Here is a 24,595-nt window from a genome sequence, read left to right as displayed (position 1 = left end):
GATGCTACTATGACACATTGTATGCCGATCTCTTTTAAACTCCTATTCTTATGGATATGTGTATCTCTTTCTAATTTTGACTATTAAAACCAATCTGGAATAAAACATGTTCTGTAATCTTCTGTAGAGCTGTGTTGAGTCTAGCATAGTATTGCTTAAGCAATCTGATCCTAATTCATTCCTATCTTGATTTTAGGGTTCAAGTAAAACCAGTGGTTCCAAGCAGCAGTGGACCAAAATTCTATGGTCTTGTAAGGAAACCTTCCGAATGCAGCTTGGGAGGCTATTAGTGCATATTTTGTCACCAGCCCACGCTGCACAAGAGAGAAAGCAAATTTTTGAAATAGTTCATGAACCAAATCATCAGGAAATACTACGAGACTGTCTCAGCCCATCCCTACAAGTAAGTGTCTCAGCTTTGATAAGATAAGTAAAACTTTTGGTGAAATATAAAGTCTGAATAAAACAAGAACTGAAATTAAACTGAATTTTCATGCCGAATTTATAAATATAATTTTCTTACCAAACAAATTTAACCTAAGGTCTTTCCTCGGGTGGTTTACGCAGGCTCAATTTAACCTCTGTGTTTATTTCCCAATCTTATTTCTAGTGCTTAAATTAGAAGTTCTGTATCAGAGTTTCTATCAGATACTTTGTAATGTGTTAACAAAGCTTAAAATGCTTTCTTTAAGGATTGTTTGGAGGCTTTTTTAAAAGGCTTATATTACCTGTGAAACATCTATATTGAATAGCTCAAACAACAGTACATATAATGTATCTCAAAAATACATATAGTAAGTAAGTTAAAATAGAAAAAAAATTAATCATTTGTAATAATCAAACCCAAAATACCTAAAAGAATTTCAGAGTCCATAAAGTCTATCACTTCAACAGTGGTAGATGGAAAATTTAAAAGGCACATTAAACCCTATTGTAGGGCTGTTTAACAGTTTCTTATAAAATTAAACAAACATATATTTAACTTGTGACCATGTTATTCCATTTCTAGATATTTACTTAAAAGAGAAATTAAAACATATGTTTATAAAAAGACTTGTTTAAGAATATCCATGGCAGCCTTTTTTCATAATGGCCAAAAACTAGAAGTATTCAAATTCTTATCAATAGAAGAATATACAAAGTGTGATTTCTTTATACCTGTAGAGAGAAATCTGTATAGACTATTCTACAGCACTGTGTAGACCCTTCTACAGCTCTAAGAAAAAACAAACTACTGATACACCTATCATTATGGATGAATCTCAGAAACATTGAGTGGGGAAAGGGACAGCCAAACACAAAGGAGCATAATCTGATTCTATTCATCTGAAGTCCAAGAACAAGCAAAACCAAGTTATAATGATAGAATTCAGGACAGTAGTTGTCTCTGTGGAAGGGGAATGGTGAGAAAGGGAATTGACTGGAAAGGAGTTTAAGAGAACTTTTTGGGGTGATAAAAATAAGATCTTATTTTGGGTAGTGGTTAAGTGGATGTATGCAATTGTCAAACTCATAGAAACACTTAATGTATGTATGCTTATTATATGTAAGTTATACCTCAATAAAGAAGGCGACAGAGGATATATTTAAAAAGATAGTATCATCTTTTTTTTTTTTTTTTTTTTTTTTTAATAAATCAAGCCAGTTTAGTTTACCTTTTTTACTGAATTTTAGTTTAAAGTATCATCTTTAATACATAGAAATCTCATATTAGGAGTCAAAACTATCTTGAAGGGATACTTGGAGGTGCTCTTTCCAGTATTAAGACACTTTCAAGTACACTGAAGGCACTGTCTTCCATTTCACAAGACAGAGGCATATTTAGCCCATACTTTCCTTCTGTGGAGAACTTGAAGTGGTCCTTTTTTTTCCCTTTATACTCAGCAAAGTTGCTCTCCATCAAAATTCAACTGTGGTGTTAACAGTCCACTTTTCCTCATACCAGTTTCCCTTCTCAACCACTTTGTGTCTGTCAGTGGTATCATTATTGAATTTCAGCCTGAAATATTGAACTGTTGTTGTCATTGACTTTTTCTTCTCTCTCTCAATCCATTTCATCACCAAGGCCAGTCATTTATTCACCCACAAAGACTGAGGATATAATCTTTAACCTAATAATTTTAGCAGCCACTGATGATAATTGCCAAGATATACTTTTTCGTTAAGGAGTTACAAAATAGTGATTTCTCTAAGTCTCTCATTTCATCAACATCTGTAAGCTCTGACTCTTCAATAGGGAGGAACTTTCCCTTGTCAACTATTTGGCTACCTTTCTTTTTTCTCTCTCTCTCTTTTTTTTTTTTTTTTTCACTATTCAAGATTTATTGGGGGTTTTAGTTGGTATGACACTTGGATAGTTGGTTACATTGTTTGTATGTAGATCTGTTTACATTGTATGGTAATGTACACTGCTGATATAGTTCATAAAATAAGATCCTTGGGAACAGTTATGCACAAGACATGCAATATTAGATTTATACACTGGATCTCAGGATGTTACTGATTGGGAAAAAAAGTTCAACTAGGCATGTTCAACGAAGGAGCCAGGAAGTTACATAACACATGGGAAACATCCATCTGGTTCAAGGGGCAACCGCAGCATGTGCAGCATCGGCAGTGGTGCCTCAGAGGTGGCAGAACTATTTCACACTAACCATTTTGGGACCACTCAACAGTAGCACCATCCAGCATCAGGATATAGCTGTAGAAATTCCTATTTCTAACTTTAGGAATTGATGTTTTTCCCAGTCCATCTTAACATTACTGCATTAATCACAGATGAGATAAAACCTCCAGCTAAAATCCTGTTGTAGCCTAGACAGTGAAAATGGTATGACATCAGAAGACTTTAAAATTGCAGCTCTTTTTGGATCCCCTAAGCATATCTGTACTCTTCTTCAAACGGGCCTCTTCCTTGGGAGTCAGAGTCACCTTCACAAGGTCTGAGATTCCATTCTGTCCCAAGATACAAGGAACACTAAAGAAGACATCAGCCTTTATATCACGGAGACCCTTACGGTGCAATTGGATGCACCCGCCTAAGATTCTTCGTTATACTCTCTGCCAAATCTGCCACAGAGAGTCCAGTGGCCCAAGATATGTAACCTTTGAGTTTGATCACCTCCTAAGCACTCTCAACCACCTGCTTATGAACTTCTTTCCACTGTTCCTTGTCTGTATCAGTCCCTAAATCTGGGTGCACAGTCTTCAGGGAGAAACCAGCAACATTCACTCCACTCCATACAGGCACACTAGAATCTCCGTGTTCCCCAAGGACCCACCCATGACAGCTTAATGGGTGAACTCCCAGCCCTTCCCACATCAGGTAATGGAATCGGGCTGAATCCAGATTGCAGCCACTTCCAGTAACGTGGTTTTTGGGAAAGCCACTCATCTTCCAAGTCACGTAGGTCAAGATACCAACTGGATTTGAAACAATAAGCAACGTGCAGTTCTGGCTGTGTTTTACAACATTAGGAATGATGAATTTAAAGATGTTGATGTTATGCTGGACCAAATTAAGATGGCTTTCTCCCTGTTGCTGACGTGTCCCAGCCATGGTATGACCAGCTTGGAGTTTGCAGTTACATTATAGTCTTTGCCAGAGATAATCTTTGGTGTTCTAAGGAAAAGATCCATCATCTCGCCCTTCAGTTTGTCTTCCATGACATCAACAAGAGCAAGTTTACCTGCCAAGTCCTTCATTAAGATACTGATGGCACAGGCCATGCCAACAGCACCAACCCCAACAACTGTAATCTTATTCTGGGGGGTCCGTTCATCCTTTAGAAGATTATGAATTGGCTGATTCTTGAGAGTTTCCATATTGGACTTGGAACCAGAAGGAATCAGGAATTCACGTTGGGTGGGCATCATGGGGTGTGGCAATGAGATCTGGACCTGGAGGCAGGCTCCAGCCCCTTGGCTACCTTTAAATACAGTCAGTCAAGGAAAGGCAGGAAAAATTGTTTCCTTCCCTTTTTACTAACTTTTAGAATGATGAGTTCATGCCCCTAGTGGCCTCTAATTTTTGTATTTGTTTTATTTTTGGAGTGTCGTTAGGAACTCAGGTATTGTAAAATAAGTAGTATGTGTTTTAGTCTATTGCAGTCATTATTCAGTTTAATATTCAAATTAACACCTCTGTAGATTCAAGTTGTTGTATCAACATGGCCTTTTTCATTTTAACAAGTTAATACAATTAAACTTCCTTGTTTTCTGGCACAGAAGAATGTCCCAGGCCCACCTTACACATTTCCTTCCCCAAACCTAGAACCTAACTTCCCTCTCAACAAGCCTTTATTTCCTTTTAAAGTGATGATGGTATTTAGAGACTACAAATCTGGGGACTAGGTATGTTTATTTCTACTGGGTTGTCATTTTTTCTCAGCCTTTTTTAGTGGACAAAAGTAGGAAATACATATTTTTTTTAGAAAGAAAAATCATGAGTTTATACTGATACTTTCACTTTTTCTTGGATTTTTTTAAAATTTGTATTTCTTATTAATGTTGATATCTTGGTTCCTAACATTAACATAATCATTTATTTACTTTGTCTTTCTACATATATAACATTTTCAAAATAAGATGACCAACATGATGGCTAATAGCAAACCTGCTGAGTGCAGTTTAACATGTCTTTGTGGTTCTTTTTGTCCTTAGCATACTATTATGATTATACAGTGAAAATGCTGTATTATAAAAACACTTAAAATCGGTTTTTTTATTTGATCATGCCACCAGCTTCAACCAATTAGTTAGGTAGGTGGGCTTTTTTTTTTTTCCAGTTTGTTTTATATTTTTAGGAATTCCTTTGGGTTTTTGTTTGCTTGCTTAATTTTGTTTTGATTAAACAAACGTGAAATGGCTACATGGTTCTAAGACCAATGTTGTGAAATAGCAAACTCAGAGAGGTTCTAGCTTTTATCCTTTCACCCTCCTCTTATTTTTTCCCTCCCTCCGTAGGTAACTATTTTTTTCTGTTGTAGATAAGCAAATTTGTGTATACATGTATTTATACATGTAAACATTCTCTCCCCTACTTCCCAACACAAAGAAAGATAGCAAAGTGTACACACTCTTCTGCATCTTACTTTCTTCACTTAATATATCCTAGAGGTTTTTATTACATAGTAGTATAGAGTGATCTTTATGCCTTTTACAGCTGCATACATTTAATTTGTATTTCATTTGTAATCTGCCTGGGTTTTTAAGCCTCCGGCTTCTTTTCTGCCATCACAACTTGATTCAGATTAACGCTCCAGCCTGCCGACCCTCTTCTCTTCAAGATAATTACATCTTTTGTATCTTGCAGCCTCTTCACATCTTGTTTATTTTTACTGTCAAGCTATTCTATTCATATTGTCCACCAGCACAGAACACCTCTCTCTCCTTTGTCTGTCTATATCCCCATTCTTTTTTTTTTTTTTTTTTTTTTTTTTTTTTTTTTTTTGAGATGCAGTCTCGCTCTGTCACCAGGCTGGAGTGCAGCAGCGTGATCTCGGCTCACTGCAACCTCCGCCTCCCAGGTTCAAGCAATTCTGCCTCAGCCTCCCAAGTAGCTGGGAGGGACTATAGGTGTCCACCAACACGCCTGGCTAATTTTTGTATTTTTAGTAGACACGGGGTTTCATCATGTTGGCCAGGATGGTCTCAATCTCTTGACCTTGTAATCTGCCCACCTCTGCCTCCCAAAGTGCTGGGATTACAGGCGTGAGCCACCGTGCCCGGCCTCTATATCCCCATTCTAACCATTCATTTAGCCATGACCCAGGTTACTCTCTACCTTCTTCAAAACCTTTCTACCTTTCTGTAGTCCACTTAGAACTCTTCCTTCTTAGAACCTTCATCGAAAAGTAATATTTTATATATTTTAGCATTTTATTATTTTCTAAGGATTTATGTCTGACAGACTCAATTCCTTAAATCAGTTTTTGAGGGCTGAAAATAAGGTATTTTTTGTATCTATTCCCAATGACACCTTTTATAGTACCCGAAATGATAATCAGTAAGTGATTAGAGGGTATTAAAATGAGATATTAGAAACAACTTCAGTGTTTAAGAAAATCATGTGTTTCTTTGGATATTCACAATGAATAAAAACATTTTTGATAGTTTTTCAAGATAATTTTAGAATGTCATTGAATACTAAACTGAAGTACTTTTAAAGTTATATCAAGAACATTATCTTTAAGACACACTTAGGAAAATCTTCTAGTCATTTACCATTTTTCTTTATTTGCCAACTCTTTGGGCCTTTTACTCACAGAACTTCTGTTCATCTTTCTCTTTTGGTCAGGTAGCAGCTGTCTCTAACTGATTTAAAATGTTGCATTAAAATGAGCTTTGCTATTTTCATCATTGCATATGTTCATCTTTTGCTTTTGGGAAATGGCATAATGTGATTCAGCATGTTAATTTAAATATCACCCAAAATGTAATCATTTCCAGATCCATTTGCTGACATTTAATACTGTTCACAGTTTAAAATGTCATAAAACTAAATGCAGTGATATTTGTTTCAATGCAGATTTTTAAAGTAAAATACATGTGTTTAACTTGTTGGCAAAATTATTGTCTAAATAATACACACTGTACACATTAGAATCAGGTGAAATATCTATAGCATGTATGGGCCACTTAAAAAATCGTGAATGAACATTTGGTGTAGGTTTGTGCTGCAAAGGACAATTGTCATTACCTAAAGTAGCACTGTAAATTTTGGTTTTAGGGTCTGTTCTTAGAAGATTGACTAAAACAACTCTTCCCTGGATATGCACATAGAACTGTCTCTGTAGGTCTCACCAGTTTGAGAGTTTTTCACGTTTTGTTCTCCCTAGGGAGTAGTGAATACTTACAAGCTAAAAATAGGTTTCAGTTCTAGAAATTTTATCAATTTCTCTTCTACTAAGCAGAAATCAAAGTAAGAAGAGTAAATAAACTTTAAGATCTAAAGGAAGCTTTCCCTTCTACTTCAGTTTTTCTGTGAGAAAAACTAAAAATCTTCCTTTATCCCAGTTTATTTCCTGCATTCCTTTAGCAACTTCTCTCCAAAATTCTTACCCCAAAAGCTAGCTGGCTAGCTTGCTTGCTTTTTAAAATATATTTTATAAGAAAAAATGTTAAACATACTGAGAGTAGAAAGAATAGTATAATAAATACCATATAACCATCACCTAGATTTAACAGTTGTTACTATTTTTATCATATTGATATAATCTCTTCTTTTTCTGAATGATTTTAACATATATATATAGAAATCATGATATTTTACCTCTAAATTCTTTTTCAAAAACATTGTCCTATGTAACCATCACAACATTATTACATCCAACAAAATTAGCATTAATCCTCTATCATCAACTACTCAGTGCATAATCAGATTTCTGTAATTACCCCCAGAATGTCTTTTGTAGTTGCTTTATTCAAATCAGATGCAACCAAATAAATCTAGCAATATAATTTAATTACTATTAAGTAATTTAAATGTAAGAATTAAAATTCTAAATGATTTTAAAATTGTTACTTTTTTTAAAGCATGGAGCCAAGTTAGTTTTATATTTATCAGAGTTGATACATAATCACCAAGATGAATTGACTGAAGAAGAGCTAGACACAGCAGAACTGCTTATGAATGCTTTGAAGTTATGTGGTCACAAGTGCATCCCTCCCAGTGCATCAACAAAAGCAGACCTTATTAAAATAATTAAAGAGGTGAGTCAATGAAACCATAGTTCTTTCTTAGGAGATTCCATCATAGGTAATTAAGGAATGACTGGCGTTACTTTTTTAAGAACAGAGTATCATTGATGATGAACTTGAAATGATTATTTTATTTTTTCCTATATGCTATAGTGCTTTTTTCTACAAGAGAAAAAATACGCTTATTTTAAGGAGCATTTTCTTCTCCGTGGTCGTCATTATTCATTATCAGTATCCTTTGGTGAAGGAAAGATTTTTAAAGTGACAACCAAGCTGAAGCATACCTTGTGTTAGGGATTCTTTAATGAAAAAGCAGAATAAGGAGGCAAGCAACTATGTGTAAACTCATCAGGTTTAGCAACCCTGGTTAACCATTCTACTCTAACTTACGTGACCTAAATTGTATAGAAACAGAAGCATAACATTGTTTAGATGGTTTATTATATTATTCTGGTCTCCTAGGTACAATATTTTCTCCTTTGTTAACTGGGCTTTGAAATTGGTTTGTTGGGCTCTGTGCCAAAATTTTATGTAGTATATTATTATCTAAATCTTTTAGGAACAAAAGAAATATGAAACTGAAGAAGGAGTGAATAAAGCTGCTTGGCAGAAAACTGTTAATAATAACCAACAAAGGTAATATTTTATATGTTCCAAAGGCATGTCTTTTAGGAATCCATTAGATTTCACATATACTTTTAGTTTTAAAGTATCATGTTTTGATATATATATTCCATTTATGCTTAACTATGAACAATCTTACTTGCTTAGTCTCTTTCAGCGTCTAGATTCAAAATCAAAGGATATATCTAAAATAGCGGCAGATATTACCCAGGCAGTGTCTCTCTCCCAAGGAATTGAGAGAAAAAAGGTGATCCAGCATATCAGAGGAATGTATAAAGTAGATTTGAGCGCCAGCAGACATTGGCAGGAACTTATTCAGCAACTGACACATGATAGGTAAGCAATGAGAGGATGGTTAAAGTTGTATTCCATGAAGATTTTAGATATTGATGTTAAACTGAATTTGTATTCTAGAATTCCGACTCATAAAATCATGTCATTAGTTTAAACAATTTTTTGTTTAATCATTTGTGATTTTTTTTTCATCTTAAAGAATAATCATATGAGTTTTTTTTTTCAATTCTTGGGGAAGAAAAGTAATGAGGGGGCATTAGCTTGTCTAGATAGTAAAATTAGCTTACTTTTAAAACATGGGCTTTGTAAAATAATAGAGAAATTACTGAAATAGGACAGCTGAGAAGAATGTCCTTTTTTTCTTTTTTTGCGATGGAGTCTCACTCTGTCGCCCAAGCTGTAGTACAATGGCATGATCTTGGCTCACTGCAACCTCCACCTCCTGGATTCAAGTGATTCTCCTGCCTCAGCCTGCCAAGTAGCTGGGATTACAGGCGCCCACCACCGTACCTAGCTAATTTTTGTATTTTTAGTAGAGATGGGGTTTTGCCATCTTGGCCAAGCTGGTTTTGAACTCCTGACCTCAGGTGATCCGCCCACCTCGGCCTCCCAAAGTGCTGGGATTACAGGAGTGAGCCACCACTACTGGCCTTTGAAAGTATCTTTTTTTAACTAAGACAGTCATTTAAAATATGTATTACAAATAATGAAAATAGGGAAATTAAGGTATTATTCTCTAAATTTGGTTAAGATAACTGATTCTTATGACTTTGGTGTACTAAAATACACTAAACATTAGACACTAAAGTAGATTCCAGAGAGATAAAAGAGTTAGACTCAAAAAGTTTATAAAGTAGAAGATAATAGGATATTTGTTAACTTTTAGAAGGATAGATGACTTTCAAAGCTCAAATGCCATAGAAGAAACTGCAAATAAATCAGTGGCTTTTAACTTCAATTTTTTCCAGTGTATTTAGCAACTGTAACAACAACAAAAAAATACCTGGAAATTTATTTTCAGCAAATAAAAAGTTATTTTTATTGTTTGAAAAACTTATACAGATTCTAAAGTAAAATATTATGATACTAGAAGTTTGCATGACCAAAAGGCATGAACACATTTCTCACATAAGACAAATGGAATTACCAAAAACACATGGGAAAATATTCAGTATTGCTAGAGGCTAATTTGGTTTTCTAGAACCTTTAGATACCACATTGTACATTCTATATTAAAAAAAAATTTTGGCTGCTAATATTCACAGCAGGATATTAGCTGTCCTTACTCAGAACTTTGGTGACATTGTACATTTTGACAATGTATGTTAGTAATCCTAACAACATTTTATTTCTAGCTTCAGTTATCCTGTTTTAGTGATTGCATCCTAAGGAAAATATTCAAAATATGGAAGGCAGGCCAGTCACAGTGCCTCACATCTGTAGTCTAGTACTTTGGGAGGTTGAGGTGGGAGAATCACTTGAGCCTAAGAGTTCAAGGCTACAGTGAGCTCTGAACGTGCTACTGCATTTGGCCTGGGCAACAGAGTTAGACCCTGGCACACACACACACAAAAAAAAAGAAGAAGAAAGAAAGAAAAGAAACATAAAATGTTTTATCTCTGCATTATTTATGCTAGTGAATGAATTAGGAACAAGTTATATATTAACAGTAATATGGTTAAATACAGAATAATGCATCTACCTCCATATTGGGCAGCCATTCAGAATGACGAAATAAAGATAATACTGTTTCAGTAAAATAAGGCAGGTTATAGAAAAATGATTATAATGATCATAACTGTAGTTAAAAACATATGCATTTTTTTTAAAAAAGGCAGTAACCACTACAAGTATTTTGGTATGTTTAGGATATGAATAAGTTCTCAAAGGATACGAATAAGTTCTATCTAGGATACATTTAGTTCTAAAAATGGATTTAATATGGTTTTCCTGTCTTCTTTTATCTAAGATACAAATTTATTTTAAAATCTTTTTAAAAATGTGATTCATACCACAAAAAAGAACTGATTTTATTTTTTTTCATTAGCGAGTAGGCAAAATGAGGCCAGGCGAGGTGGCTTAACACCTATAATCCCCACACTTTGGGAGGCCCAGGTGGGTGGATCAGTTGAGGCTAGGAGTTCGAGACAAGCCTGGCCAACATAATGAAACTGTCTCTACTAAAAAAAAAAAAAATAGAAAAATTAGCCAGGTGTGGTGGTGGGCACCTGTAATCCCAGCTACTTGGAAGGCTGAGTCAGGAGAATCACTTGAGTCCAGGAGGCAGAGGTTACAGTGAGCCAAGATCACGCCACAGCACTCCAGCCTGGGCAACAGAACAAGACTTGGTCTCAAACTCAAAAAAAAAAAAAAGAGTAGGCAAAATGGGAAATGTAAAAAATAAATTTAAAAAACATTTCTAACCATATTAAATCCAGCTTATTATTTATGTTGCTCAAGTGTTCATAGTAGTCATGATATATCTTTTAAAAAATTTAATAGTTGAAAGAAACTGGAAGTAGAGCTTGCCTCAAGGTGAGGAACTGGGGACTGGGATTCAGTAACAAAAAGACACTTAGATTTTATTAAACGTACTTGTTATGCGTTGCCTGATCAAATATATAAATATTTGGAATTTTAAATTAACAGATCAATTGTGACTTACTTATTCAATCTCTATAATGATTTTTTTTAAGCTACAAGTCCTGGATAGTCACTTAAAAAACCCTTTAATCTTTTTACTTGCAGAGCAGTATGGTATGACCCCATCTACTACCCAACCTCATGGCAGTTGGATCCAACAGAAGGGCCAAATCGAGAGAGGAGACGTTTACAGAGGTGTTATTTAACTATTCCAAATAAGTATCTCCTTAGGGATAGACAAAAATCAGAAGGTAATAGTGGCTTCTTGACTCAAGATATAAATATAGCAGATAACTATGAACATTAGATAAAGATAGTATGTACTTTTTTCCTCAACAGAGGTTGTCAAACCACCACTCTCTTACCTATTTGAAGACAAAACTCATTCTTCTTTCTCTTCTACTGTCAAAGACAAAGCTGCAAGTGAATCTATAAGGTAATTTTGAATCCATAGCTCTTCAATCTTTCATGAATATACAACAATTTATTGTAGTGTTTATGTAATATTTATTTTAGGTCATGCCATCGTTTTCAGGAAAACCCTAAACAGGAAAGGCTCAAGGGAGGAGGACAAGATTATGTGGCCAAAATCCAAAAGCAGATGACATTTCTGATAGCAAGGGTTCATGGAACTTCAGTCATCATGTTCTGGCCCTTGTTAGTATACATATATATTTATATGTGTGTATATATATATATATATATATATATGCACACACATATACACACATATATACACATACACACGCACGCACACATATTTTGTAATTGACTGTTTAACAGCTCTGTAAAGTAGATAGAGCTGCCAGTGGTATCAAGAGGCAATATAATATAGTGATTAAAGGTTCAGATTCCAGTTCCTCCTCTTACTAGCTCTTTAATCTTAACCTCTCTGTCTCAGTTTCCTCGTCTATTAAGTGAGGAAATAATAATAGGTATAGCATTGTTGACTATTAAGTATGTCATTATATATTAAATATTGATAGTATTATCACTGAGGTTATTGTGGTTATTATTATACCCATTTCATAGATGAAAAGCTGAGACTCAAAGAAGATAATTGGCTAAGAACACAAAGGAACTTTCTGATTCCAAATCCTCTGTTTTTCCTGGAATACTAGGCTTTTTTTTTTAATGTGTTTGAAGTACCTAAGCCGTGAAACAATGTTTGCTTACTTACTAGAAAATATAAAATATTTGTCATTTCTCCCCATGACAGATACAGGTGAGGGGACGGAAGGCAGCAAACCACACTGCCAAGTGTGTACCTATGCAACAATCTTGCATGTTCATCACATGTACCCCAAAACCTAAAATGCTTAAAAAAAATAAAAAAAGAAAAAAAAGAAAATATAAAATATTGATAATCTCTTTTAAATAACTTAATTTCTATATTCTCCCTCCAGGTTGTAGGGATTACTAGCCTTTTCTAGGCATTTCAGTCATTTCTCTTCACTAGGATGTTAAAAAAGGAGATCGTATTTTCATGTGGGTTTCAACAAGATACCTCATGCTGTTGGAACTCTAGTCTGCTTGGCGGAAACCTTTTACTCAGTAAAATAAAGCATATGCTCTCTGAAATTGGTCAAAACATTTAGTCATAGTAATTTTAAATATGTTTTGACAGAGTAAATCGAAGATGTATCAGTGTTGCACCATCTAGAGAGACAGCTGGTGAGTTGTTACTAGGTAAGTCAAATTTTGAGATAATTTGTTTTTTGACATAGTGTCATTAAATTGAATAAACTTTCTGTAATATCATATAGACTAGTTTGCCTTAACATTATATGTAATTGCATATGACTTATGAATGTGAAGAAATGGTATATCATATGTTCTGAAAAGCACATAAATGCATTTTAATTTTTATAAAATTAAGTTTCTTCATGAATATGCAATTTTATATTGAATCATTTCTTTTATTATATGCCAATTTAGAATTTTTAAGTGAAAAATTATTGGTATACTTACATACCTACCTACTATTTTAGCAAACATACCTGTGCATAAGAAATATGGCTACTTTAAGAGTGTTCATAATTTATATTCTCTACTGTGCTTCTCAGAGAAAGCCCAGGATTGTTAGTCCATAGATACCTATGTCGTTACATTTGGTTGGAAATTTTATTCTCAAAATATGAAGGAAAATGGTTGTATCACTTGGTCTCTGTTCACTTAAAGAACCAATTTGTATGCTGTAGGCTAGGTTCTCAAAGTGTGAGAACCCTGAATTGGTAGCATCAGCATCTCATGGAAGCTTGTTAGAATTGCACATCCTCAGGCCTCAGTCCAGACTTGATGAATCTGAAATTCTGAGGGTGGGGGCCCAGCAGTCCATGTTCTGATGAACCCTCCAGTGATTTCATGTACCTTCAGATTTGACAATGAATGTTGTAAGCTACAGCCTCCAAGGTCCAAGATGTGGCGCTTCAAGCCTACTGGGACTGAGCCCCAGTAGGATGGAGGTAGTACCCTTCCCTGAGCTAGCCATGCCACTACTTCAGGGTCCACTCAGTGCTCAAGGGTGACCAGCATCCAGGTGGCAGAACCTCACAGAAGTTCCCAAAGTTTTAAAACACGATGTAGGGACATGTGTTAGCAACAGCCAGCCTATGAAACAGGAAAAATTTGGGGGCTATGTTTAGGGCCTGCTCTACCTTATGGAGTGTCTCAGTCTATAAAATAATTAAGGATTTCCCTTTTGCTGGATAATTTGGTTTACCACTTGACTTCAATTAGCGTGTAACAAAATAAAGCAGATCAGTATGCTAGTAATATAAGAATAATGGTAATAATAAATAGTCAATATTTAGCACTGAATGCTAAAATAAGCACATAATCATTTTGCGTATATTCTAATATAATTCCCATAGTAACTCTGTGAAATAGAGCTCCCAGCAGTCTTTTTTTTTTTTTTCTAATAAAGAAACTGGGACACAAAGAGGTAAAGCATCTTGCCCAGGACTTCATGGATACTATTCAAAAATATTTATTGAGTGCTAGGAACTGTGTCTAAGTACACTGAGATTCAAATTCAGACCAAAGGACTCCAGAGGCCATGTATTAAACCCTGAATAGTTACGTGCACATACATTTTTAACCCCTTATATCCAACTATTTTCTGCAGGTAAATGTGGAATGTATTTTGTGGAAGATAATGCTTCTGATACAGTTGAAAGTTCGGTGAGTAGAGGCTTAAGTTTGTATTTACATAAATCTCGGCAGATTCCAAAAATGTATCAATTTGGTATAACCAGAGAGAAGGAAGAACTATTAGAGTTCATTGTTTGTCACTCTGTGTATAGATTGGTCTGAGTTCTAAACAGTTTTTTAAATACAATTTTTTTAAAAAGACTGTGCCATCTCCTCTGGCTTGTGGCCCAAGTCTCATAGCAGTTTATATAAGTGAAATTCTAAAATCATGCTCCTATTATATCAGTTTATGCTCATTCCTTATTATTACTATCCTTTGTTGCAACAAATAACTATTCCTTGCCACTCCCAGTCCACTATCAAGTACCTTTGCCTTCAGAAAGAAAGGAAAAATATTAAATATTGAAAAACTTAAGTAATTCTGATATTCACATAGCTTAATAATGATTGTTATTATTCTAGATAGACTGATATTAATCAGAAAATAACAAAGACTCTTAACTTACATTTTTTGTATAATAAAGCTTTTTTATTTGAATTATCTTTTATGCCATTAAAATATTTTTTGAGATCCCTGTAACAGAAGAAATTAACTTTTTGTTTCAGAAAAGTTCTAAAGCCAGGAATTTCTAAAGATATACTAAATGAGATTGTGTGTGGTTTAATTATTAATATATATTTGATTTTAAAGAAATTAATGAGTGAAAACATGAAGTTTGGTTCCAAAATTAATGTAAAAAAAGTCATGAACATATTTAATGTAGTCAGAAATATGAACAACATTCTTTTCTGATTTACATAGCAATTATCACAAGGTTTGTCCCAGATAGTAAAATATAGTTATGTTATTTTTCAAAATGCATCTTTTTATCAAGCCAAGGGATGTCATAGTTGATGTATGAGACAACTTTTTTGTGTGTCCAAAAGATGACAATTTTTCCCCTTAAAAATTCTACTCGGCCGGGTGCGGTGGCTCAAGCTTGTAATCCCAGCACTTTGGGAGGCCGAGGCGGGTGGATCACGAGGTCGAGAGATCGAGACCATCCTGGTCAACATGGTGAAACCCCGTCTCTACTAAAAATACAAAAAACATTAGCTGGGCATGGTGGCACTTGCCTGTAATCCCAGCTACTCAGGAGGCTGAGGCAGGAGAATTGCCTGAACCCAGGAGGCAGAGGTTGCGGTGAGCCGAGATCACACCATTGCACTCCAGCCTGGGTAACAAGAGTGAAACTCCGTCTTAAAAAAAAAATTCTACTCAATTTGTATTTTAACTCCATTTGACATGAGGTAGCAGAAGAGTCCGAGTCTACCTGTGAAATATGTTGGTTTATTTTCAGTGCTTGAACATACATTCACAAATATTTGGTTTGGGAAGACACCATTTAATTTAAATTAACTTGCATGCTATAAATGTGTTGTATGTTTAAATAAAGAAGAGAATTTTTTTAAAAATCTAAAAATGCCCTTGCTTCTTCATAGTTTGAAAGATCCTTCCTTCCTATGTACTTTTGTAGTATTGATTCTTCTCATATGACTTTCTATCTTGCATTGTGTATGCAAATGTGTATATAAATACTTCATGCCCTCTCTGACTCATACAGATTTATTTCATGCCAAGCACTTAGCAGAGTATCTTGTGCATAGATGCTTAATTAATAGATGTTGAATGAATGTTGAAACTAAACAAAGGAGGAATTCAGTTTTAAGCGTGAGAATATTTTCATTAAGACATTGTATTTTATTTATAATATATTCCCTGCCTCTAATTATAAAAATTACTTTGGACCAAGAACAATAGTAAAACACACATAGAGTAGGACAATTCATATCTAAAAATAATAATAATAATAAGGTTTTGGAAAGATAAAGAGCCTGGGATAAAATAGTTCTTGGCAATTGAGTCCTAAATTTGCGCTAAGCTTTCTGTTAGTCAACACAAAGGAGTAAGTAAATGCAATTTTTTAAAAAGGAAAAAAAAAAAAAACATGAAAAAAAAGAAAACTAGGATGCAGGTTTATTTGAGGAGATAAATTCTAGCTAGTTTTAAACTTCAGTAGAAACTTTTTTTCATTATTTCTCTATTAAAAGTATTAAGTAACATAATTTATGTATTCAGTTACAGTTTACAGAAGATTTAGATGCACATTTTTTAAAGTGTTTCTTGATTCTGTACTTTGGGAGAGAACTAGTGATGATAGGATATGTAGGCCCGGTGGCCCCTACCTCTTCATTTCAGAATGTGGGGATTTTTCTGAGTACACTAGTATTAATACTCTCAAGGAGAGTCCACTTTCCAGTGGCTATTTTCTCATCTTCTTTTCTTCTGTTGACCACCTAGCAGGGGAATGTAGCTATTTAGTATGTGTTGATCTGCAGGTTACATTCAGTGGGCCTTTGTTTGCAGGAATGCCCCATTAGGTCCAGAATGTTCCTCCAGACACTCTGCTTTGCTTTTGCTGGATGACTTGGAAACATGAGAACTTGTTTCCTAGCTCAGGCCTTTCCAGACCATCCAGACAGGTTTTATGTTAACCTAAATCCATGTGATGGCAGGCCCAGTTATGAATTCTCACAGAGAAGCTTTTTTTCTAATTATCTAGGCTCCAGGCCAAAAGAGACAAGCTTGTTTCCTAGTTATGCCCATCTATTATTATTTTTATTATTTTTATTTTTTAAGACAGAGTCTCACTCTGTCACCTAGGCTGGAGTGCAGTGGTACAATCTCAGCTCACCAAAACCTCCGCTTCCTGTGTTCAGGTGATTCTCCGGCCTCAGCCTCTCAAGTAGCTGGAACTACAGGTGCCCACCACCACTCCTGACTAATTTTTGTATTTTTAGTAGAGACGGGGTCTCACCATGTTGGCCAAGCTTGTCTCGAACTCCTGATCGCGAGTCGTCTGCCCACCTCAGCCTCCCAAACTGTTGGGATTACAGGCACGAGCACCCAGCCTATTCCCCTTTATTGACCGGCACATTTATTTGTCTAATCTTTCATTAGGAACAAATCCCTTCCTAGGTTTTAGCTTTGCGAAGCAATCTCAATTCCACACCCCGATTCTAGGGGCCCAGGGCCTCGTCTTCTGTCCTCAAGTGGCTGTCAACCTACGTCAGTTTGTTTCTGAAACTGGGGTATGTGCATACCTGCATGCATTTGCAGACACATACAACAGAGCAACCAGAGGATTGCTCCCTGTTGAGTGCTGATTGTTCAATTTCTCTATATTTTTGACTCGGGGATTTCATCTCCCTTGTTTTCTTGTAAGCTCAGCTATGTGTTTAAAAGGATATTTGCTTAGTAAAAAAAAAAAAAGCCAACTTGAAAAGGCTACATACTTTATGATTCAAACTATATGACATTTTGGAAAAGGCAGAACTATAGAGACAGTAAACAAATTAGTGGTTGCCAGAGGATGGGTAGAGGAAAGGAGGTATGAGTAGGTGGAGTACAAAGGATTTTTAGGGCAATAAAACTATTTTGTATGATATTGTGATGGTGGATACATGTCCTTATTCATTTATCAAAACCCATAGAATGTACAACACAAAGAGTGAACCCTAACATAAACTATAGACTTTAGGTAAGAAAAATTGTAGCAGTATTGGTTCATCAATTGTAATTAATGTCCTGCACGAAATGCAAGATTTAATAATAGAGAAACTGTGAGTGCAGGGCCAAGGGAGGGGAAAATACATGAGAATTCTGTATTATCTGCTCAATTTTCTGTAAACCTAAAACTAGTCTAAAAAATAAAGCCTATTAATTTTTTTTAATTTCAGAATTTTATAAAGCATTTTGAGGTGTTTTGCATTGAGAGAGTTTTCAAGTAATCTTTTCTGCCATCTGCCACAAAAAGATTTTCTGTTTTGTTTTGATGCTTTTTAAAATCTAAAATTAAAATAATTATATTTCAGGTAAAACAAATATTTTTGCCCATTTCTTTGTCTTAGAGCCTTCAGGGAGAGTTGGAGCCAGCATCATTTTCCTGGACATATGAAGAAATTAAAGAAGTTCACAAGCGTTGGTGGCAATTGAGAGATAATGCTGTAGAAATCTTTCTAACAAATGGCAGAACACTCCTGTTGGCATTTGATAACACCAAGGTAAATTCACCCTTATTATCTGATACATATTGAGTGATCATGGGCCAGTGTAACTATACTCATACTAGTTACTATACTCATACTGGGTACATGAAGGTTTACTGAAATCAAATAAAAATTGCCATATATCTTAGTCCTGATTGAAGTGAAATCTATGTTGTATGAGGATTATCTTTTACCTTCAACATGAGTTAAATCTGATTCCCCAAAATGACTGAAAGGAGTAGTTCAAACTTGCTCAGTGCTGTAGCGGAGTCCATCTTTGACAAACCCTCTTGACCTCTAATCCCTTCAGCTACCATTTCTCTGCTCTCTTTTATAGAAAAACCTGTTGGGGAAAGTTGCATATGTTTACTGCCTCCAATTTTCTTTTGAGATGCTTCAGATAGACTTTCTTCTCACCACTCTTGTCAGGGTCACTGGTAACCTCTAATGTCATAATCTTCCTTGGTCCCCAGTTTACTTGACCTACTGGCAGCATTTGACCCAGCTGATTATTCTCTTCTTAAATAAAACCTTCCTCCTTGGCCTTCTGGGTTACCATTTTCTCTTAGCTCTTCTTATACCTTACCAGTCATTGCTTCTCAGTCTTGGTTGCAGACACCTCCTTGGTATGTGTCAGGGTTCATTCCTCAGACCTCTTCTCTTCTCATCCAGTCTTATGACTTAAAAATACCACCTGTATTTTAAGAACTTACGTCATTTCCCAAGCCTCTCCCCTGAATGCCACACTCATACATTTAACTCCACACTAGTCTCTCCATTTAGAAGTCACTGATTGGCACCTCAAACTTAATGTGTGCAAAATGGAATTTCTCATCTTCCCCCCAAAATTACTTTCCAGTTTTCTCTGTCTCAATAAATGACAACTTCATCTTTCAAAGTCCAGGCGGAAACTCTTGAGAGTATCCGACACTCTTCTTGTTCTCTCATCCCCTGAATGCACTCTATTAATAGGTCCTGTTGACTCTGTCCTCAGAATACATCCAGAGTCTGACTGGTTCCACTTCTACCATCGTGGTTTAAACCACCATCATTTCTTGCCAGAATCATTTACAATAGCCTCCTAACTGGCCTTCCTGCATCTATCCTGTTTCTGAAATCAAATAAAAATTGCCATTCTTTCTTAGTCCTAATTAAAGCCTTGGTTATATGAGGATTATTTTTTGACTCCTAAAATTGTGTTAAATTCTGATTCCCCAAAATGACTGAAATGAAGTAGTTTAATCTTGCTTAGGGCAGGGTGCAGTGGCTCACGCCTGTAATCCCAGCACTTTGGGAGGCCAAGGTGGGCAGATCACAAGGTCAGGAGCTTGAGACCAGCCTGGCCAAAATGGTGAAACCCCATCTCTATTAAAAATACAAAAATTACTTGAATGTGGTGGTATGCACCCATAATCCCAGCTACTCAGGAGGCTGAGACATGAGAATCACTTGAACCTGGGAGGCAGAGTTTACAGTAAGCCAAGATCACACCATTGCACTCCAACCTGGGCAACAGAGTGAGACTCCATCTCAAATAAACAAAGAAACAAACTTGCTCAGTGCTGTGGTGCAGTTCATCTTTGACAAACCCTTTTTTGACCTTCAATACCTTCACCACCATTTCTCTGCTCTCTTTTATAGAAAACCCCTTAACCCCCTTTAGATTGTTCTCAACACAGCAGCTAAAGTATGTTGTAGCCTATCTTTTCTCTGCTCAGAATCCTTCAGTCACTTTCATGTCACTCCATTAAAGGCAAAGTCCTTTCAATAACCTGATAAAGCCCCAGATAATCTTGTACCTTGTTACCTCTCTGATGTCATTGTCTGCCATTCTCTCCCTCACTCTGTCTACTCCATCCATGCCTTGAATATGTTAGGTACACCAGTGCCTTAGGGACTTTGCATTCACTGTTGCCTGGAATGTTTTTCTCCTTAGAACTCCAAATGATTTGCTGTGTCACGTTTTTTAAGTTTCCTGATCAAATATCTTATCAGCAAGTCCTCCCTGACACTATAAAATAGCCACCCCTCCTCTCCACCAAGCATCCCGTATCTCCTTTGCTTTGGTCTGATTTTCTCCATAGGATGTATTAGCATCCAGCATTTTCTGCCTCTCCCCAGTAGATGCCAAGTCTCTGCTTTGTTAAGTTCCAGTTTTTTGGAGTCTTGAACACTACTGGTATGCAGGAATTCAATTCATATTTGTTGAATAAATCAATGTCATATTTTCTTTCCAAGGTTTGTCTTATACTTTGTCATAAATTCTTTTCCATGGAACTTAGCTTCAGCAGTTGGCAACCTTCAGATTTAGGCTACAGGTTTAGGATGTTATATTCTCTGTGGTTTCGCCTGTTCTGTAACTACCAGTATAGTTACATAACTCATTCTTGTTATTTACTTTAAGTTCACTCATTATCCACATCTGTGGCTCTTCTTCCTATGCCTGAAGCATATACCTGCTTAAAATGGGTATTTCATATCTGTTTTTAGCAAAGCTTATCTTGTCTCTTATTTTCATTCATTAGCAATCATCATTCAATTGCTTTAGAAGAACCAGTATCCTTTTTCTGTGACAAAACTATTGTGAATCTCTAAAAGAGTTTACATGTTTTCAATCAGTAGTGAAAATAAAATATCCTGTTTACATAAGATACTTTAATTCTCATGAGATAAATATTATCACTCCCATATTGTAGATGTCGTAACTGTAGCATAGAAGATTAGAAGGAAAATAGACCAGATCTGTCAAACTCAGGAGACAGTGCTGTTTCTACTATGCTATATTGCAATTATTTAGAAGAAAATTCTTTTTTCTTTTTTCTGTTTTTTTTTGTTGTTGTTGTTGTTGTTGTTGTTTTTGTTTTTGTTTTTTTTGAGATGGAGTCTTGCTCTGTATTCCAGGCTGGAATGCAGTGGCGTGATCTTGGCTCACCGCAACCTCCTCCCCCATCTTCCCAGTTCAAGCTATTTTGCTACCTCGGCCTCCCAAGTGGCTAGGATTACAGACATAAGCCACCATGCCCAGCTAATTTTTGTATTTTTTTAGTAGAGACAGGGTTTCACCATGTTGGCCAGTCTGGTCTTGAACTCCTGACCTCGTGATCCACCCACCTCAGCCTCCCAAAGTGCTGGGGCTACAGGCATGAGCCACCACGCCCTGCCCTAAGTGACTTTTCTATACAAACTTTTTCTTAGAAGTTTTTTATTAACATATTTCTCCAGCAGCAAGGCATAGTGGTGAAGAGCCCAGCCTTTGCAGGATGACCTGGACTTGAATCTCAGTTCTCTACCCATTAATGTTATTGAGAAAAAAATATGTTCTTGGAGGACATGAGATTTGTAACATGTCTATAATGTCATGGGTTCTCTGGAGAAAAGTGCCAATAATACTAAAAATAAAATATGGGTTTTTTTCTCCTTCCCTTTTAGGTTCGTGATGATGTATACCACAATATACTCACGAATAACCTCCCTAATCTTCTGGAATATGGTAACATCACCGCTCTGACAAATTTATGGTATACTGGACAAATTACTAATTTTGAATATTTGACTCACTTAAACAAACATGCTGGCCGATCCTTCAATGATCTCATGCAGTATCCTGTGTTCCCATTTATACTTGCTGACTATGTTAGTGAGACACTTGACCTCAATGATCCATTGATTTACAGGTAAGTATAAAGAGTCATCACCTTTGGGTTCATCCATCCATGTGTTGTATTTTTTAAAGTTTTTATTATGAAAAATTTCAAACATGCTCAAAATAGAATAATTATATAAGAATCCAAATACCTATCACCCCAATTCAACAATTATGAATTATGAAGATTTTTGCCAAACTTACATCTTTTTTGTTGTTGTTATTTAAGGCAAATCACAGACATCTTGTTTTGTCACTTCTTTCTTCTACGGTGTGCATCTCTTTAAAAAATAGAACATCTTAACCACAATGCTATTATCACATGTAAGAAAATTAACAGTAATTCTGTGATATCATCTAATATCAGGTCCATTGCCATATTTTGTTGCTATATCTCTGAACATATACTGAGAATAGCCATTATTTTTTATATGTGTTTTTTCTCTTTATTTGCTCCTGACATTGACTTATTGGAAAAGCCATGTCATTTATCCTGTTGGAGCATCACATTCTGTGTTTTCTGATTGCTTCCTGTGGCATTGTTTAGTTTGTTCCTGTAGCCTCTGTATTTCCTAGAGACTGGAAAAGTCTGGCTTAGGTTCAGGTTCAACCCTTTTTTTTTGGCAAGAATCCTTTATAGGTGGTAATGATGTGAGCTGTATATATATATATATTTATATTTATATTTATATTTATATTTCTTTTTTTATCATTCCACATGATGGAGAGGAGTGAGCTTTATATTGTGTTATATCAGGAAGCCTCTGATATTTCACTCTAATGATGCTAAGTTTGATCTGTGGGCTCGGGCTCCCATTGAACTTGGACCTAATGGTTTCATCTATTGATAATTATTGCTTGAATCAATTATTTCATCAGGGGTTGCAAAATGTTGATTTCCGCATTCTCTCATTTCTTCTAAATTTATTAGAAGAAAACAGACAAGGTAAGGCTAGGATGTTTTGTTGGGTGTCAGAAAGCAAGGAAACTAATAGGGTGTTGTCAAAAGGACTCAGAAGTTGGCCAGGTGTGGTGGCTCACTCCTGCAATCCCAGCACTTTGGGATGCCAAGGTGGGCTGAAAGCTTGAGACCTGGAGTTGGAGACCAGCCTGACCAACATAGTGAAACCTCAACTATTTAAAATACAAAATTTGCCAGGCATGGTAGCACATGCCTATAATTCCAGCTACTTCGGAGGCTGAGGCAGGAAAATTGCTTGAACCTGAGAGGAGGAGGTTACAGTGAGCTGAGATTGCACCACTGTACTCCAACCTGGGTGACGAGAGCAAAGCTCTGTCCCAAAAAATAAAAATAAAAAAGGACTCAGAAGCCAAATTGAAGTGCCTCTCACTGACAGAGATAGGATAGTCCGAGAATAAAAAGAATAATGACTGCAATTAGTTGAAACACATGGAAATAAAAAGAAACTTAAGTTCACAGTGATACTGTTTTTTTTTTTTATTGCATTTTAGGTTTGGGGGTACATGTGAAGAACATGCAATATTGTTGCATAGGTACACACGTGGCAGTGTGATTTGCTGCCATCCCCCCCCAAATCCCCACCCCCCACTGTCCCTCCCCTATTTCCCTCCAATGGACCCCAGTGTGTAGTGCTCCCTTCCCTGTGTCCATGTGTTCCCATTGTTCAACACCCGCCTATGAGTGAGAACATGTGGTGTTTGATTTTCTGCTCCTGTGTCAGTTTGCTGAGAATGATGGCTTCCGGGTTCATCCATGTCCCTACATAGTACACGAACTCATCATTTTTGATGGCTGCGTAATATTCCATGGTGTATATGTGCCACGTTTTTCCTGTCCAGTCTATCATCGATGGGCATTTGGGTTGGTTCCAGGTCTTTGCTATTGTAAACTGTGCTGCAATGAACATTTGTGTGCATGTGTCCTTATAGTAGAACGATTTATAATCCTTTGGATATATACCCAGTAATGGGATTGCTGGGTCAAATGGAATTCCTATTTCTAGATCCTTGAGGAATCGCCACACTGTCTTCCACAATGGTTGAACTAATTTACACTCCCACCAACAGTGTAAAAGTGTTTCTATTTCTCCACATCCTCTCCAGCATCTGTTGTCTCCAGATTTTTTAATGATCACCATTCTAACTGGCATGAGATGGTATCTCAATGTAGTTTTGATTTGCATTTCTCTAATGACCAGTGATGATGAGCATTTTTTCATATGTTTGTTGGCCTCATGTAGTGATACTGTTTTTAAAAGGCCAAAGAAACAAAGTGAAACAAAATTCACTGGTCCCACTAGAGGTAATAAAGTACAAATTCCTTACTTTGAAAGTTGGCAATTAAAGGAACAGAATTCAGCATTTATTCTGCCTTTCCTGAATGAACTGTGTTTTAGAGTAACCAAATAGTTCTAGTTGATGAAGGAATGCTTTGTTTAATTTGAAAAAATATTCTTATACTTAGTT

The 24,595-nt window shown here is 36.0% G+C and overlaps 1 protein-coding gene and 1 pseudogene across 6 annotated transcripts in view; one reads left to right on the top strand and one right to left on the bottom strand.

Annotated features, from left to right (window-relative positions):
- LYST (lysosomal trafficking regulator) overlaps nucleotides 1-24,595 on the top strand; it is a 207,405-nt gene that overhangs the window by 134,724 nt on the left and 48,086 nt on the right. For all 6 annotated transcript variants that reach the window (XM_039464278.2, XM_074385348.1, XM_074385344.1 and 3 more), the window contains 10 exons: nucleotides 197-403; nucleotides 7,537-7,713; nucleotides 8,261-8,337; nucleotides 8,473-8,661; nucleotides 11,368-11,513; nucleotides 11,602-11,698; nucleotides 12,890-12,951; nucleotides 14,390-14,445; nucleotides 18,367-18,519; nucleotides 21,934-22,178. In XM_039464278.2, the coding sequence (XP_039320212.2) occupies nucleotides 197-403; nucleotides 7,537-7,713; nucleotides 8,261-8,337; nucleotides 8,473-8,661; nucleotides 11,368-11,513; nucleotides 11,602-11,698; nucleotides 12,890-12,951; nucleotides 14,390-14,445; nucleotides 18,367-18,519; nucleotides 21,934-22,178 (1,409 nt within the window). The remainder of the gene's footprint in view (nucleotides 1-196; nucleotides 404-7,536; nucleotides 7,714-8,260; nucleotides 8,338-8,472; nucleotides 8,662-11,367; nucleotides 11,514-11,601; nucleotides 11,699-12,889; nucleotides 12,952-14,389; nucleotides 14,446-18,366; nucleotides 18,520-21,933; nucleotides 22,179-24,595) is intronic.
- LOC104652546 (L-lactate dehydrogenase A chain-like) lies at nucleotides 2,726-3,843 on the bottom strand (annotated as a pseudogene).

This window comes from Saimiri boliviensis, chromosome 14 (assembly GCF_048565385.1).
Source record: "Saimiri boliviensis isolate mSaiBol1 chromosome 14, mSaiBol1.pri, whole genome shotgun sequence".
NCBI classification, from domain to species: domain Eukaryota; kingdom Metazoa; phylum Chordata; class Mammalia; order Primates; family Cebidae; genus Saimiri; species Saimiri boliviensis.
This window is presented reverse-complemented; position numbering and strand designations above follow the sequence as displayed.